Below are 18,637 nucleotides of genomic sequence, written 5' to 3' on the forward strand. Positions count from 1 at the left end.
TATATATTCCATGAATTATTCATTTAGCTGCTTCATTGAATGGAATACAGGCTTGTATTTGGAATATCCTCTCTTTATCCCCCAGGGAGATGGCCTGTCTGGTTTTGGTTGCAAATATAAAACATTTAAGCAATATCAAAAGATAAATTTGCTTTACCTTAAGAAAGTGTTCATTATAACCTCAGGTTTATTTTCTATTAATTTCAATTATAATTATATTCCATTTCAGCATGTTTAGAGTTTTTAACAGTTGTTTCAATTGTTTAAAATGAACAGTGAAAAAAACTAAACCAAAAAATACAAAAATAAAATATAAAATGAAGGAGTAAGATGTTTGTATCCTAAATACACTGCCATTAAGTAGGGGCTAAATAATGTGACACTGGTTCTCAGTAATTGATTGACATGTTTACCATAAATTAAGAAGAATACTGAAAATGTATTTCTTACAACAATTTGTTTAACTGTGTTAAATGCTTGAGCATGAATCATGCAAAAACAGTGGCATTAAAAATGTGGGATACAGCTTTTTGGTAAAAAAAAAAAAAAAAAAAAACAACCAAAAAAAAAAAAATTTAAATAGTTTTTCACAAACAAAAACATTTGGATATGAATTCAAAAGATTATTGCAAATGATTTTGTGAGCTTACTGTTGAGAAGGTCAAGACCTCTAAAAACATGATCCAATACAACCCCCCACCCCCCATCCGCAGCTGATTCTAATGATTTCATTGGTCATGCCAATCATGTACACAATGCTGAAACAACCACTGACCCCCAACATTAACCTCAGTGTACTGATACCGATAGACAGCATTACAGTTTGTTGCAGTCGGATCCAACCATGATATTTCTAATCTAAGTCTGAACACATTTTGACAGTTACTTGTAAAGATGCTGATTTTATGGTATATAATAGGTTATTTGTAACATTTTATGTTACAAATAACTAGGGCCGGGACTTTAACGCGTTAATTCAGATTAATTAATTACACAAAAAACAACGCGTTAACTAAGATTAATTAATTACAGAAAAAAAATTCCCGCATTTTGAATAACGTATTTTTGCACCGCGGAACGTTTCTCACTGGATGAGTTTCGGCGGACCGATTATACTGAAGCACCAACTAGCGTTCGCTTCGCATATCACCTCAGCAGCACATTGAGCCTCAAGTATCACCTCATCGCAAAACATATAGCAGCTAGCGTGGACTTTACACATTATGTTGAACTGTGTATTATTTTGTTGGTGCAACAGTTTATGTTGAACTCTTTATTGTTTTGGCCAAGGTTATTGAGAGTTGGACTTAGTATGTCATGGCCTCTGAAGCAACAGAGAGATGTTTTCTAATAGTCAGGGTTTCCAATGTTCTGAATGTAATTGACAGTATTGTGTTTTACTTAAAAACACTTTACAGAAGGTTCCAGCACCTATAAGCTACCTGAATTTCTGAAATGTACTATTTCTAAATTGTTTCTAAATATGCTATTGCTACACTTCATGGCAAAAATTGCACTGGTCTGCTAGACTTGGTTGAACAAAAATAAACAATATTTTGTTGCTTAAGCTTATGTATTCAGTCATTATTCAATGGTACACTATAAATCCATGTGAAAAAATTACTTCTCACTGTTCTCAGGTCAAATATTTATCTGCGATTAAAATGCGATTAATTTCGATTAATTAATTACAAAGCCTCTAATTAATTAGATTAATTTTTTTAATCGAGTCCCGGCCCTACAAATAACAAATAAAAAGTAACAGTTTATGTCACTTTATTTTAAGGTAGTTGTGTAGTTTAGGTATTGGGTATAATTAGGGATGTAGAATATGGTCATGCAGAATATGTGCTTTATTGATAAACAGGTAATATGTTAATAATAGGCATGTTGATAAGAAACTAGTAAATAGTGAGAATTGGTCCCTATACTCTAAAGAGTTACTGTTGACTATAGAATACTTCTGCTCCACCGACATGATCACTAGTGTACCAACCAAGACCCAGAAAAAGGCTTTCCATAACGTGTCTCTAACCCCTGCAATAAAGTGTTCATATTCACATTGACAGCATGATCAAAAGCTAGCAGCTTCAGGAGAAGCTCTCCAGTTTCAGATTTCTGAGTAACAGGGATCTACATTTGGCCTGAAGGCATCCAGCCCCACAGAGATGCTTCGTTCCAAAAGCCGCCCATCAACTATCTGAATTAATGACAGTAAAGCAGTCTTGCGGTGACTTTATTTCCTGCAGGGAATCAAACACATGAACCAGATAAAAATCTCACAGACTAACTAAATATATGCTGTATATATCTTCGTAAACATCGAAACTTTTGATTGTAAAGACTCACTGTTTCAAAGGTAGCCAAAAAACACAAACTAGATTTTAGTGTAAAATAAGTGCAAACCTTTTCGGTGTAAAGTTATAGTCAACGAAACACCTTAAATCTTAAAAATACAGAGACCTACATGTGACACAGCTATTAATTAAGAATTAATTCCCTTATTTTAGTAAATCGAAGCCATTATACTAATCGAAACCTTATACTAATTTGTTTTCCAGTTTTAATGAAACCATAATGAAATAGTACAATTGGGCCCTAATTTAATAAAACAAGGGAATGAATGAATGAGTCGCAGGAACAAATTCTTAATTTGCAGCCAAGATTTATGCATAACGAGGGAACAAATTAATAAAACAATAGAATAAATTCTTAATTTGTGGTCATGATAAATATCTTTTGTCATGTGCTGTGCTGCATAATAACGACCATAACATTTTTAAGAAAGCAGCTTAGCAGGTGAAATATTGCAGTTTTTTTTTTATAATACATAATACAATTATAGACTTCATATTTTCATTTTTAAATCCTACAGTAATTGGCCCAATTCACTTCTATTGTACAGTGTAAGTGCCTCACCGTAAGCTTCCCATTTTTGTTTAAAGAAAAGAACAGATGAGGTGATTCTTTTTTTTTCTTCTTTTTTTTGTGGTAAATCAACATTATGTCAGAAATGTCGTTGTTTTCTTTTAAGAACTTTATTTTTAAAGCCTTCGCCTACTGCCGCTCAGCCACCTTGACTTTATTTTAGGTCTCCTCTATAACTCTGACATATTTTGTGTGCTTGAATAAAGATGTCCTAACGCGCAGCTTGGTGGAAAGGGGGGAGTTGATTCTATAAATAAAGCATGATGGATGGGCATCACGCTCCATAACCCTATGTAAAGAAGGTGACTCTTCAGAACTTTAAATTAGTTTGTGTTGTGTTTACTGGTGGGGTGGCTTCAGTGTAGGTAAATGGAGGAAACAGTGGCCTTTCCCGCTCACATGATTTTCCAACTCATTACACCGACAAACTCAGCGTAACCTCATTAAACTCATTGGCCATATATGGAAGTCTGTTAGTAAGCTGATTACATTTTTAAAGGAACACTCCACTTTTTTTGAAAATAGGCTCATTTTCCAACTCCCCTAGAGTTAAAGGGGGGGTGAAATGCTCGTTTTCACTCAATATCCTGTTAATCTTGAGTACCTATAGAGTAGTACTGCATCCTTCATAACTCCAAAAGGTCTTTAGTTTTATTATATTTAATAAGAGAAAGATAGTCTGTACCGATTTTTCCCGGAAAAACACGACCGACTGGAGGCGTGATGTGTGGGCGGAGCTAAAGAATCACGAGCACGAGTAGGCTTTTGCGTTGAGAGCGTTTGGAAGCTGTGACACCGTGAGTAAAAAACCAACCAAAACAAACCATGGCTAACAGTCAGATTCAGCGTATATTTATGATCCAGAATCAGATCCCGAGTCTGAAACTGAACGAGAGCAGCAGCAGCAACGACTCGCTCCGAGCGGGGCTCGAACCCGGGTCTCGGCATGGGAGGCGGACGCACTAACAAGGAGGCAGAGATATTTGAAGCAGTTTTACTCACCGCCTGCGGTTCCAACACACGATCGTGGCCCTTTTTTTCGTTGGGATTGCATCATCCTTAAGAAATAAACGATACACAAATCCGTCGTCAAACTGGGCCATGTTTGTAAAACATGCATCTTCGAAATGCAGGGAACAAACACAAACACTTGCACAACTCCGTTGATGCTCTGTAAAAATAAACTCCATCCACTGGTCCCTTAATGCTGTTTTTTTTTTTTTTTTGGTAATCTGTGCAGGGTTGTCTTGCCCTGGCAACCAAAAATACACTTCTTTTGTGACATTTCGCGACGCTCTCGCTCTGATCACTGAATGCCTCTGCTCTCAGTGCTCTGCTATATGGGAGCGCGCGCTCTTCCGGCAGACGTGCCCTAGGACCCATATAAGGAAATTCCGCTCCATCTAACGTCACACAGAGCCATACTCGAAAAAAACTTTCCGAAACTTGTGACAAACCGGAAGGAGTATTTTTGGAACAGAAATACTCCTTCAAACGTACAACTTAATTTTTGAAACTTTGTCCATGTTTAGCATGGGAATCCAACTCTTTAACAGTGTAAAAAACTAAGTATGCATGAAATAGCATTTCACCCCCCCCCCCCCCCTTTAAACAATTTTTGAATCCATTCAGCCGATCTCCGGGTCGATCTTTTAGCTTGGCTTAGCATAGATCATTGAATCTGATCAGCCGTTAGCATCTCACCCAGAAATTACTAAAGAGCTTAGTAACTTTTCATTTTCCGTCAGTCTTAGTACACTTAGTAACTACAGTAGGAAAAATATAGAATCTCTTTGGTCATTTTTGAGCTAGCAGTGCTACCGCCAGACCCGGAGTTCGGCTGAATGGATTCGAAAACATTAAAACTCAACTGTTTAACTCTAGGGGAGTTGGAAAATTAGTCCCTTATGGGATATAAAATGGGTTTAGTATGATCAGCAGTAACCACGTCACAATGAGTGCTTTTACTTTCCGCAATCTGTGCTTCCAGGACCTGTAATTAAATTACTGACCGCTTCCATATGCATCCATCCCAGGCATGCTTTTAAGATCAAAGCCAAGTCTAGCATTCCAAACAACTCCAAACCTCACTTCTGTATCCATGATCTCTGGGAAAGTTAACGGATCGCTCCTCCTGTGTCTAGAATGAGCTCTAAGTTTTGTTTTCATAGGCCGAGTGGTGCCCTCACAAATCCTGACATCATTTGCAATAACATACACAAATGCGGCTAAAAGCTACCAGCTGTTTTAAACTCAAACCAATTCTCTCCTACATATGAGCTGGAAAACAGCCGCAAAGGTGCATTTCTGTGACTTTTACCACCACACCCCAATGTCTGCACTATGTAACTCAAACGCAGCAGCTCAAATCCAATCCTGACTACACGAAAAACAAATATGAACATTCTCCAGAAGAAAGGTTAAAGTGATGTTCCAGGTTCAATAAAAATTTAATTCTGTCATTATTTATGTATTTGCAATCCAATAAGACTTCAATTTTGTAACATATCTGAAGATATTTTATTTTTAACAAGCAACATTTTCACACTTCAAAAATACATTGTTAATGTAATCCATATGAATCAAGCAGTTTAATTCAAGTCTTCAGAACAAACACCATAAACCGATTTAATTTCATATATAAATATATCAAAGCACATACAGGGAATACATCCAGAATCTCAAGAGTGCTTGGTTAAAGGGTCACCCAAAAATGAAAATTAGCCCATAAATTACTCACCTTCAAGGCATCCTAGGTGTATATTACTTTCTTCTTTTAGATAAATCCAATCAAGAGTTATATAAAAAAAATTGTCTTTGATCTTTCAAGCTGTTTAATGGCTGTCAGCGGATGTTGCACTGCATCAGTCCAAAAGAAGCCAAATAAAAAGTGCCCATCTATAATACAAATTGCCTCACACAGCTCCAGGGGGTGAACAAAGTCCTCATGTAGCAAATCGATGTGTTTTGTAAGAAAAATAACCATATTTAAAATATGATTATGTATGATTATGTAAAATATAGTTATATGTAATACAATATGATTGAAAATATGGTTTAATTATGTTTTATATTTCAATTTAATAACACAGACATCTTACGTCATCCTCCCAGAACTGCTTCCGTGTACAACTATTGGCGTAAGCTACATTAAAGTGATTATTACGTTTAAAATTATGGATATTTTTCTTACAAAAATGCATCTATTCACTACAGGAGGCCTTTATTCACCCCCCGGACTCCTTTGAGGCATGTATTATGGTGAATCTGTGCGCTCTATTTGGTGGTTTGGAATAGCCAGGACAATTTTAAATATAACTCTGTCACGCTGTCTAGTCTCTGTTTCCCTGGGTGTCCACTAGCGGGCTCACTTCCCCTTAGGCACTTAGGCACCATAGGCATTAGATTTCCTCTAGTCTTGTCCTGTAATCATAGTAATTGCACTCCTGTTAATTGCACCAGATGCAGGCACTCTATTGTCATTAGCCTCCCTATAAATTCCAGTCTTTTCCTGTTGTTTGGATGGAGCCCTTACCCTTTGTGTTCCAGCATTCTCGTCCCCCGAGATTATTCCTGTCTGCTCGTCCTCCGAGTCCTCTCGTATTCCGAGTCCCTTTTCCTGTCCCTTTCCTTTGTTTGTTTTGTTTTGTACTGATTGGTTGGTTTGACCTTGGCTTGTTGACTACGATTTGGATTATCCCTCATTAAAGACATCGCCATTTGGATCTCTCTATCTCCCTGTGTCTCTCTGGTGCACAATCGTAACAGAAGGACTCCATCCAACAGACCCAGCGGTATGTCCTTTCATGTCTCCTCCCCAGCCAGTATGGTGGAGCGGAGGGCTAAATACTTTAAGTTAACCACCTTCCGCCAAGAGGGCAATGATGTGGGTGCCATGGCACTGGTGTTCTGGTCCCTGGCTGAGGGCATGGGATATAATGATGCGGCCCTTAAGGACTATTTTAATACTGGGCTGGATGACCCGGTTCCTCAGAAGGAACTGGCTCAATTGGACACATTCGGGTTCTGGGAATTTGTGTGCTACTTGCAGCATCAGCTTCTGTGGGATGACCCAGCCACTCTTATCTCTTCGGGTGGGATGGCCGCCAGCCCAGCGCCATCTCACAAGAAGCCTACCAGCCCAGCGCCACGATGCAAGATGCGTCACAGCACAAGGTGGTCGTCAGTCCAGCACCACTGCCCAAGATGGCCGCCAGTCCAGCGTCACAACACAAGGTGGTCGTCAGTCCAGCGCCACTGCCCAAGATGGCCACCAGCCCAGCGTCACAGCACAAGGTGGTCATCAGCTCAGCACCACGATGCAAGATGGCCGCCAGCCCAGTGCCACTGTCCAAGATGGCTGCCGGCCCAGCGACGCTGACCAAAATGGCCGCCGGTCCAGCGCCACGGCCCAAGATGGCTGTCGGTCCAGAGTCAGGGTTAGTCACCATTGTCCTTCCAGAGTCAATTCAGATTCCAGTTGACCCTCTAGAGTCGAGTCAGGTTCCTGTTGACCATCCAGAGTCGAGTCACGTTCCAGTTGACCCTCCAGAGTTGAGTCAGGTTCTAGTTGACCCTCCAGAGTCGAGTCAGGTGCTCATGGACCCTCCAGAGTCAGGGTTAGTCACTGTAGACCTTCCAGAGTCAGGTTTAGTCACTGTCGACCTTCCAGAGTCAGGGTTAGTAACCGTTGACCTTCCAGAGTCAGGGTTAGTTCCTGTTGACCTTCCAGAGTCGAGTCAGGTGCCCGTTGATTTTCCAGAGTTGAGTCAGGTTCTGGTTGACCCTCCAGTGTCGAGTCGTGTGCTCTTGGACCCTCCAGAGTCAGGGTTAGTCACCGTTGACCTTCCAGAATCAGGGCTAGTCACCGTTGACCTCCCAGAGTCAGGACTAGTCACCATTGAACCTTCCAGAGTCAGGGCTAGTTACCGTGGACTTTCCAGAGTTAAGGCTAGTCACCATTGACCTTCCAGAGTCAGGACTAGTCACCATTGACCTTCCAGAGTCAAGGCTAGTCACCGTTGACCTTTCAGAATCAAGTCAAGTCACTGGTGATCTTCAAGGACAGAGTCAAGTCACTGGTGATCTTCAGGGACAGAGTCAAATCACCGGTGATCTTCAGGGACAGAATCAAGTAACCGGTGATCTTCAAGGACCGAGTCAAGTCACCGGGGTTCTTCATGAACAAGGAAACACCATGGGAGTACCAGAGTCTCGTCATTTCCCTGTTGAACTATCGGAGCCTCTCCATGTCTCTGCTGAACTACCAGAGCCGTTCCATGTCTCTGCTGAACTACTAGAGTCTCCCCTCGGCTCGGCTGATCTATCAGAGTCTCTCCTCGCCTCTGCGGAACTTCCAGAGTCTTGTCACATCTCAGTCGAACTCTCTGAGCACCTGACTGATCCTGTTGTGGCCATGGAGGCTACCCGTAACTTGTTCATGCGCTTTGTTTCAGACTTGCCCAACCAGATTTGTCCTCCTGTCCATTTGACCACACGGAGGTGGTGGTCTTCTGCTCCACCTTGGGGGGCATCTGTTTCGGCCGCATGGATATGGTGGTCTTCTGCTCCGCCCCTGGGGGACGTCTGGTTCGGCCGCACTGATGTGGTGGTCTTCTGCTCCGCCCTGGGGGGCGTCTGTTTCGGCCGCACTGATGTGGTGGTCTTCTGCTCCGCCCTGGGGGGCGCCTGGTTCGGCCGCACGGATGTGGTGGTCTTCTGCTCCACCCTGGGGGGACGTTTGCTTCAGCCACAAGGATGTGGTGGTCTTCTGCTCCGCCCTGGTGAGCGTCACGTGATGTCCTTCTTGGACTTGTGTTTTTGTGTTTTGGTTTTTTTGTTTTTTCTGTCCTGGCCCTCCGTCCCTCCTCCTGATCCTCCGCCGGTCCACCTCCCTCCTGGATTTCTTGTCTGTGTCTTTCATTCTGTTTCCCTCTAAGGACCTGGCCCTCCGTCCCTGCCCCTGATCCTCCGCCGGTCCACCACCCTCCTGGACTCCTTGTTTTGTGTTGCACTTCTCTTGTCTCTGTTTCCCCATTCTACCTGGTCCTCTTGTCTCTGTTTTACCATTTTATCTGGCCCTCCGTCCCTCCCCCTGGTCCTCCGCCGCTGCACCTCCCTCCTGGTCTCTTTGTGTCTTTGGTTTTCCCTTGGGTACGGGTGGAGCATCTGGCAGCTGCTCCGTGGAGGAGGGGGTAATGTCACGCTGTCTAGTCTCTGTTTCCCTGGGTGTCCACTAGTGGGCTTACTTCCCCTTAGGCACTTCACCGTAGGCACTAGATTTCCTCTAGTCTTATCCTGTAATCACAGTAATTGCACTCCTGTTAATTGCACCAGGTACAGACACTCTATTGTCATTAGCCTCCCTAGAAATTCCAGTCTTTTCCTGTTGTTTGGATGGAGCCCTTACCCTTTGTGTTCCAGCATTCTCGTCCCCCGAGATTATTCCTGTCTGCTCATCCTCCGAGTCCTCTCGTATTCCGAGTCCTGGAATACTGGGACTGATTGGTTGGTTTGACCTTGGCTTGTTGACTACGATTTGGATTATGCCTCATTAAAGACACCTGCATTTGGATCTCTCTATCTCCCTGTGTCTCTTTGGTGCACGATCGTCACAAATTCCGACTGGATTCGTCTGAAGAAGAAAGTCATATACACGTAGGATGCCTTGAGGGTGAGTATAACACAAGCTTATTTACATTCCCTTTAAGCTCCTTTGTGGCATAATGTTGATTACAATGTTAAATAAATACATAAATTATTTTGAATCACTTATTTCTTAAAAGAAAATTGAGTAATAATGAGGCACATACAATTTAAGTTAATTGGGCATTTTTTTTGTATTTGACCACAGAAATTAAAAGCTTGTAATTATAGAAGACTGGGTATTTTCACACACACACACACACACACACACACACACACACACACACATACAAAACTAAAACTACAATCAATTTGTTCCTTCATGATTTTCTTTACAAAAGTAAATGGGGACTGTTCACCTTTGTAAGTGCCTCTCTGTAGCCCCGATTTTTTTTCAAATTAATATACTGTAATATCACAAATGCTGTCGACTGAACTTAACTTGTACAGAACCAAGAATATTGCTTTTAAGAAATGTTGTGGCTGGATCTTGTCAATATATTGCATCGAGGCCAGAGAATAAGTCTTGGCAGCTTTTGATGAAGTTAAGTCTCTGAAATCCCAGGAAAATGCTTTTATGATATGGTCTCTAATCTGAGGCCCAAGGCAATGTAAAAGAAGCCTTGGGTCAATGGTTGTAAACTCTTGTCATCCGATCAAAGCAGAGAAAAAAACTCATGAGGAGTAATTTTTCTTCAGGAAACTGACCGATTAGCTTGTTAACCAAACTTATCTTTGTAATTTTATTTACAAAATCGTCTGTGCCAAGAAAAAATTGCCAAAAGAAAAAAAATGCACAGATCCCAGGAAACAGGCACATACAGTAACCTCCCAAGTCTGTGACATTTCTCTTTGTGAAACATGTGCATTCAAGATGCTTGTATGATTCAGATTTAGTCATGGCGAGTAGAAACCTGTGGGAAAACCAAAGACTGGGGCCGATTTTCTTGCATAATATTCATATGTCCTCTCAATCCATGTTGTCATAGAAACAAGAACTTACTTGTTTGATGTAATTGAAAACCAGACATTAAGTGGAGCTCACATTAGCACACACACGTACACATACAGCATAAAGAGGTCACAAGCATCCACAGCATTTCCTTCACTTGATAAAAATACAGTAACACACAGTTCAATATAAATACAGGAATAAAGAACAGATCCATCTAGATGATTTTTGTGCATTGTGTTTTATTTATCTGAAGTCTGTGATTTTTCCAATGTTTACATTTCAACCATAAATTTGCCATCTTGTCTAAAAAGTTGAAAACCAACTCACAAAGAAAGGTTTGAAACCAGTTAATCACTGTTAAAACATATATATTTTTTTCTGTTTAAGTAATGAAAAACAAGCCGACATGAGAATTTTTCCTCGCAGCTCAAGCAGTAGGGTGTTGTAAATTTAATTTAGAATTTAATTCTCACCCTCGTGTTATTCCAAACCAATTTAACTTTTGTTCACCTAGGAAACACGCAGAAAAGGAAACCTGAGAGATTTCTGTCCCTCAATTGAAAGTTCATGCAAGTTCATACGAAAATGTGTAAGCTTCAGAGAGTTCATAAAGACATCATAAAATTAGTCCATATCATTTGTGCAGCCTAATTGTCTTCTTAAGAATCACAATCACTTTATACCATAGATTTAATTTATCCTTCTACTTACACATCGATCAATACACACGATAAGCCAAAGCTTACCACATTGGATAATATAATATACATTATAGTATACAGTGTACACTATGTGCGCTGATCAATTTTTATATATGAATAAATCTGTTAATCATATAAAACTATTGCATCTCTTCAGTAGACTCGGACTAAACTGCTTATTCATTTGGACTTTTGAAGTGTTAAAGTTTGGTGGAGTGGACTTTCAATGGAGGGAAAGAAATCTGTCAGCTGGATGATTTTCATCTAACTCTTTAATAACAGCTTATGTTGAAGTATGACTAAACAGTAGCATATCCATTACTTATTGTTTGCTTGTTTGTTTTAGGAAAGGAGAACTAGGCTTAGTTTCCAAGGGGAAGTCAGATGTTCTGATGACTAAGACATACTCAGTTTGTGGAAAATGACATCATAATACCATTACACAGTTTGTCACTGTTTACATGAAATTGTGAAGCCAAGACTTCCCAAGCTAATTTTAGCCACAGATGCTGGATCTTTATTCATAGTTTTTTTTTTGTGTGTGTGTGTGTTGTTTTAATGTAATTTTAATATACATTATGAACCACTTATTTTTACAGAATTGACAAATCAGAGCATAAAATATGAATAGAAATGACATACAGTAATTTCACATTATAAAACTAAATTAGACTATAGAAAATGAAAAAAGAAAATTCCGCAAGTATCGACGTAGCAGTATATATTACATGACAGTGGAGTGATCAGGAGTGTACCTGAGGTTATGATGAATTAGACAGAGAATTCTCAAGGTAATGATGTGATCGACCGACTGCTATGAGCTGATGGACAGGGGTTAGTTCAGCTGTTTGTCAGTGACTCACTATCTGGGGAGCATTTCCTCCAGGTCAGCGACCACATAGGCCACCACAGCCCAAACAGCAGAACACAGGTTCATCTCCTCTGGGTTTTGAACGCTCATTGTGTCACCGTCGCTGTGGTGGAACCAGAAGTACCTCTGGTCTGCAGTGTGTAGGCTGGCGCCTGAGAAAAAAGATACATAATGAAGAGAACTGAAATGGTGTGATTCTGTGTTTCATATGTGTGAAAATGGTCCTTCTGCCTTAGAATATTAAATAGTCTGGCTTACGTCTGTTATTTAAAATAGTTCACCCAAAAATGAAAATTCCATCGTCATTTACTCACCCACATGTTCCAAACACATTCTCTCCAATTCAGTTATTTAAAATTATGAATACATCAAATGTTCTAAAGCCATATGATAGGGTTATATAAGAAACAAATTATGGAAGCTTGTTTCTGGAATAAAAAATTAAACAGGACTTTTTTTCTCAGAATCTATAGAATTTTGAGTTTACAACCACAGAATAACACAATTAAAAAAAGGTATTTAAATAAAAAAAGTTAATTGTGACTATATCTCAAAGTTGGGGAATTGCATAACAAACAGACTTCTGAAAATCTTAAATTATTAGCTACTATACCATATTTTTCGGTACATAAGTTCCTTTTTTATCATCTGAACTGTGCTGCAATTTAAATTGTAAAGCAACTTATATAATGAAAATAATATCAACATTGGCAATTTAATTTAGCTTTAAAAAAATTAGTTTGGACTTCCCATTTAATGTAAATTCCACACACACACACACACACACACACACACACACACACACACACACACACACACACATATATATATATATATATAAAACATGATTTAGAGATGTGTACAGATGTGACTTGTTTGGTATTTTTCTTTTTCTTCTCTTAAAAATGAAAATTTGAACCGGTGCAAAATATAATAAAGCGCAGCTTATTTTCTGATAAATACAGTCTGTCAAATATCTGAACAAATAATTATTTTGAATTAGATCTGAATGATTTGTTCACTTTTTAGATGAATCTGGTTCACAGTTCACAAATCTAATGGTTTTAGCATCTGACTGGAGGGGGAATATTATCAATTTCATTCAGCTTCTCACGCAAAAACTATTGTGTGGCTCAAGAACACTGGGAATATAACGAGTGACATCAACCAATTTTATGATTCATTTATGGTGCTGAGTCGTATTTGAAACGTGAAAGCTCCTGGCCACTTTCATTGCAACAGCATGAAATAAAAGTCTTCAGAATTTTGCTTCTTGCATTTCACTGAAAAAGGAAGTCATATGTGTTTCGAATGACATGGTGTGTAAATTACCATTCATTTTGGGGCCATTACAAAATGACTACAAGCTATTCTTTTTGTTTAGTTTTAAACTCTGTATGGGTTTTCATATTCCTAGGCCTTGATTCAAGTGACGCTGATGACAAGCTGAACATGGCAGTGACTCATTAACACAGCATCACTCATGCAAAATCATTTTAAGATCAGTGTGACATAAACATGGACAAAAACGTTTTCTATATCCCTCTGCAGGCCTCATTCTCTTTGTTTGGAGGAGCAATAGAATCCAGAATGCATGTGGTTGCAGTTAAAGCCTGTTTGCCTGCCATCTATTTCTGTACTGATCCCATATGTGAACAGGCACCAGCCGCAAGATTCTTTATTCCCCAGGAAATTTAGGGACAGAGATTTGTTTGACCTTAGAAGGGTGCTTGGTGAAGCATTGCTTATTCTCTGGCCTAGAATCAATAGTGTGAGGTGTACAGTGCAGTGAACTGAAAAAACTGCACAGAGTTGAGGCTACGTTCCAACAAACCTCCAATGTAAATGCAACTATCAGTATGGTTTTTAAAACATCTATTTGGTTTTATATTTAAAGATTTTTTATTTAAACTAAACTTCAGATTGCGATGCTAATGTTCAAACGAGTTATTCACAATCTGCTATGATTACTATACTTTGCTTGTTGAGTGAAATTCTATCATTAGACTCTTATCTTGTAAAAAAATTTTTTTAAAGTTTCAAGTAAATTACGTACTTTTCTTTTCATCTATTTGGTTATATATTTAAACATTATTTATTTAAACTAAACTTCAGTTTACAATGGTAGTATCTATCTATCTATCTATCTGGCAATACTAGTTTTAAAATAATTTTTTTTTTTTTTTCAAGAATGCATTAAATTGGTCAAAATTGACTCGTATATTGTTACAAAATAAACTATATTTCAAGTAAATGGCATTTTTTCTTTTCATTTGATCATTAAATAATCCTGAAAAGAAATATTTTACAATTTCTTCAAAAATATTAAGCAGCACAACTGTTTTCAACATAGAGCTGGATAGTAATAAGAAATGTGTCTAAGCACCAAATCTGCATGATTTCTGAAGTATCATTTGACACTGAAGACTGGATTAATGATGCTGACATTTCAGCTTTATCATCGTAGGAATAAACTAAATTTAAAGATATTAAAACAACAACAACAACAAAAAATTATATTTTATATTATTACTCAATTATGTTCATTGTAATTAAATTTTTGGTCTCATAAATGCAGCTTTGCTGAGCTTAAGAAAGAAAGGGTAATTTAACAAACTTTCTGCTTTAGATTTTTTGATTATTGCTGATGATTTTATTATTACTGACTGCACTGTTAACACTATACCAGATAAAAACCCATAATACTACATCACATTCGCGGTAAATTCTACAATACCCAACAGCAAATACATACCGTATCAAGCTCCGCTTTTGAGTTGGTAAGCTGCCATGACTGTAACAGAAACCATCTCAGCTTACATTAAACTTGAGAGAAGCTGTTGAAAAGCGATGCCAAGATTTCATGTTTGAATTTGCAGCTTTATCAAGGGGAAAAACTACAGAGCAACTTCAAATGCAGCAGAGAATGGAAAACAGAAACCAGCTCAAGTTGCTCTGTATTGCAGTGGCTGTTTAGACAGCTGTGCAGGTGATTAATTTGTTTTAACGTGTTGGCTTTAAACTTTCGGCATGCATTTCTACGTGACTCCTGCTGCATTCATTTTTCCTGCAGTGATGTCAGTCAGTTCATCTGAAAACACTGTGTGCAGTGCAGCGAGGGAACAACCGGTCCTCTTGTGTGCCGCAGTTCATTGGTGGTTAAAGCAATCAGACTGGTGACTACTGACATTAATGAGATTTATCCATTCTAATGCTCAAGTAATTTAATATGATGATGGGAGAAGGCAGTATAGCTGCCATGCGTGACTTTTCACAAGAGCTAATGACTGCTTATACAGTGGGGTCGCAGGGTCTGAAATCACACCGTGAAGCTAGAACAAAGAAAAGTTATGACATAAAATGAACACCAAATATTTATATTTCTAGGTCGCTAAATCAAATGTAAGCAGATCTGTGACACAGATCAAGCAAGGTACAAAAGGTCAGATATTCTTGCCAGAAAAAGATGCTCTTTGGAACATGCTGGACGACATGAATTGTTAAATCATGTTACTTTTTTTAATGTTCAACTTTTTACTTTTTATGCTAAAGACAAATCAAAAAGATAATAATGAAATTTAATCAAATTAAATTAGAAAAAAGGACTTTAGGACTTACACCAGAAAACTGCAGAGAAGACACTCCGATGCTACAAACGGAAATATTGAAGATACTGGTCACGGTTTGTTATCTTAATAGCAATAGAACTGATCAATAGTCATAAAAATCAAACTTTGCCAGTTTTCTGAGTGTGAAAATATTAAGTGATACACTGCATTGCACCTGTCCGGATCTGCTTCTGGGGGCTAACCATGTGAGCACTCTTCACTTCTGCCAAGTTTCCCAAGCTTTTCAGAGCCAATTTCACAGACCATTGGCTGAACTCAAACAATTAATGCAGTTCTTTTAGTCATTAATCTGCTGAAGTCCATTGCGGTTTGAATGAGGAAAGCAAAAAAAAAAAAAAAAGGAGTATCAATTAAACACATTACATGTGTATAACCATGTTTGCTTAATGAGTGGCTTCTTAGCCTAAAATTGACAATGATAAAAGCAAATATAAAAAGTATAAAATAGGTACAAAGGCTACATCTTGTCTTCACAGAAGAAAGAAGGTTTGGAATGACATGACAGCGAATAGTAATTTTCAAATTTGGGTGAAATGTCCTACAGATTACGCCGTTTTACTTTGTTAATTGCAATCAATCACAAGGCATGATCCAGAAATGAATTCTGCTAGATGAAACTGACCTGGAACCCCGGCTTTCATCCACATGTTAATGTCTGTCCCCTCTCCATGTTCTTCAAGTGACGTGACATTGATGGGAGCCAACAGTTTCATCAACTCCTTCATGATTCCCCGAGCTTTGTCACTGCCAGTGAACTGCAGTCCCAGTGGACTGAAGGTGCCCAGGTCAGACTCCATTACCAGGTCAAAGTTCGAGATGTTTGCCTTAGGAGAAGAGAAGTCACCACAAAAATCAGAGTAGAAATATGTTAAAAAAATGCTATTATATTATATATTTACAGCGATCAGTTTAACATGTTAACTTAATTAGTTCTAAAAATAATGTGATTAAATGGGTCATAAGATGTTGTAATGAAAGGTTTTTTATGCATTTTAAGGTTCAAAAACACATTATTTTCCACATACTGTACATTATTGTAGCTCCTTTTTGCCACACCTTTCTGAAACGTATCGTTTTTTACAAAGCTTATCGGTCTGAAAAGCGTGGTTTGCTCTGATTGGCCAGTGCATCTATCCAGTGCATTGTGATTGGACGATAGCCTCAAGCGTGTGATGGAAATGTTATGCCCTTTACCATATGGGTCAATGGGTCAATGGTGAAGAGTTGGGGAGGTGGAGGGGAAAGACTAGAAAGAAGGTAAGGCTGCTATGATTATTTATAGTGGGTCTCTCTTGTGTTGGTTGGAAAGATGATGTGATTACTCATGGTGAATTGGCCGGGTTGATTATCTACGTGTGGTTCTCTCTCGAGGTGGTTGGATGGATAGTGCGGTTATTGATAGGGAATTGGCCGCGTTGATTCTCTGCGTGTGCACCTCCTGAAATGTGTTAATAAAACATCACGTTGTAGGCTACTCTCACAGGAAATAGTCCTCATGCTACGTGAAATCTGTTGCACACATATTTGGTTGAACTGTTCCGGAACAGTGTTGTAAATACAACTTATCCACTGATTTGTAGTTGTGTCCTCATTTAGAAGGCAAAACAAAGTAGTTTAGCTTTTAGAACGAAACACACAGTTTCGCCACATCATGGCATTAGCAACAACAGCGAGAATCTAATTTAAGCCTTCTTTCTTTGCAAAAACATTTTGGTGGCCCTTTAAAGCCACAGCAGAATTGTTGAACATCTCCAAACAACACAGCGTTTTTAGCTTCGGAATGAATCTTCGTTTTGAACAAATTGTGTGAATCAATGTTTCAAAGGCCTATTCATAAACAGTAGGGCTGGGAATCACCAGAGGCCTCACGTTACAATATTATCACAATACTTGTGTCACTATACAATATTATTGCAATTTTAAATATATTGCAATACCCTGCGATATATAGCGATATTACAGTGCTACTTGAACTTGTACAAAAAGGTTGTCCAGACCTTTCAGCAATTGGGGCATTTGAAATTAAATTACTGTTAAAATTTAATTCTATTAAATTAAACATGTAGTCTTACATCTAGGGATGCGCTGAAATGAAAATTCTGGGCCAAAACGGACACCGAAAATTGCACTTGGCTGAAAACCAAAAAATGCTTTGTAATGATTATTTGTTATTTTGTAAGACATTTTAAATGTAACTCAATTTAATGATACTGAATAATAAAAATAAAATAAAAACAAGCCAATAAAATAACCACACTTTTACTTAAAGTAACAATAAAACTGGACAGAATTTATATTAATATTGGTAACACTTTACAATAAGGTTAGTTAAATAATATTTTGTAGGTATTTTCACAATAAAATTGATTAATTAATCAAAACATGTAATTAATTGGATTAAATACTGTAATCGACTGACAGCCCTAATTATATTATATCATATTATATTATATTATATAGCAATCAATTATATTTTTTTTAATCGGGGTTCTTGTAGCTTGAATATATTTTTTTATGTGTTTTTACGTGTTTTTATGTTTTTAATGATGGTTGGTTTCATTCTCAACTGTGAATTGCCAGCCCAAGTCATACAAAGTTCTACCAACTATCTACATGACTGGATGCAATACAGTAAAAAGTTGGTTCAGTGGCCAAAACGCAGCATTGAATCCTGCTTGGCCTGAAACCAGCACTCTCTGCTCAGAATCCAACCTCATAAAGTAAAAACGAAATCCCATGGCAATGTGCAGATACAATGGAGATTCAAGTCCAACTGCTGGCTAAATTATTCCATACCATAAAGTATCACTTTACGACACACAGACCTGACAAATACGGTTTATTGCACTGTTGGTCCAAAACCAGAAGGGTCCAAGTAAAACATTATTGACAGAAATAAAAGCTAGAC

General features: G+C 38.5%; 1 protein-coding gene across 2 annotated transcripts in view; it reads right to left on the reverse strand.

Annotated features, from left to right (window-relative positions):
* Window positions 1-10,747: 10,747 nt before the first annotated feature.
* Window positions 10,748-18,637, reverse strand: part of LOC127974462 (carboxypeptidase Q) — a 54,881-nt gene continuing 46,991 nt past the window's right edge. For both annotated transcript variants that reach the window (XM_052577767.1, XM_052577766.1), the window contains exons 7-8: window positions 16,352-16,553; window positions 10,748-12,252 (exon numbers count right to left, since the gene is read on the reverse strand). In XM_052577767.1, the coding sequence (XP_052433727.1) occupies window positions 12,092-12,252; window positions 16,352-16,553 (363 nt within the window). In that variant the 3' untranslated portion in view covers window positions 10,748-12,091. The remainder of the gene's footprint in view (window positions 12,253-16,351; window positions 16,554-18,637) is intronic.

Source organism: Carassius gibelio, chromosome B16 (assembly GCF_023724105.1).
Source record: "Carassius gibelio isolate Cgi1373 ecotype wild population from Czech Republic chromosome B16, carGib1.2-hapl.c, whole genome shotgun sequence".
NCBI classification, from domain to species: domain Eukaryota; kingdom Metazoa; phylum Chordata; class Actinopteri; order Cypriniformes; family Cyprinidae; genus Carassius; species Carassius gibelio.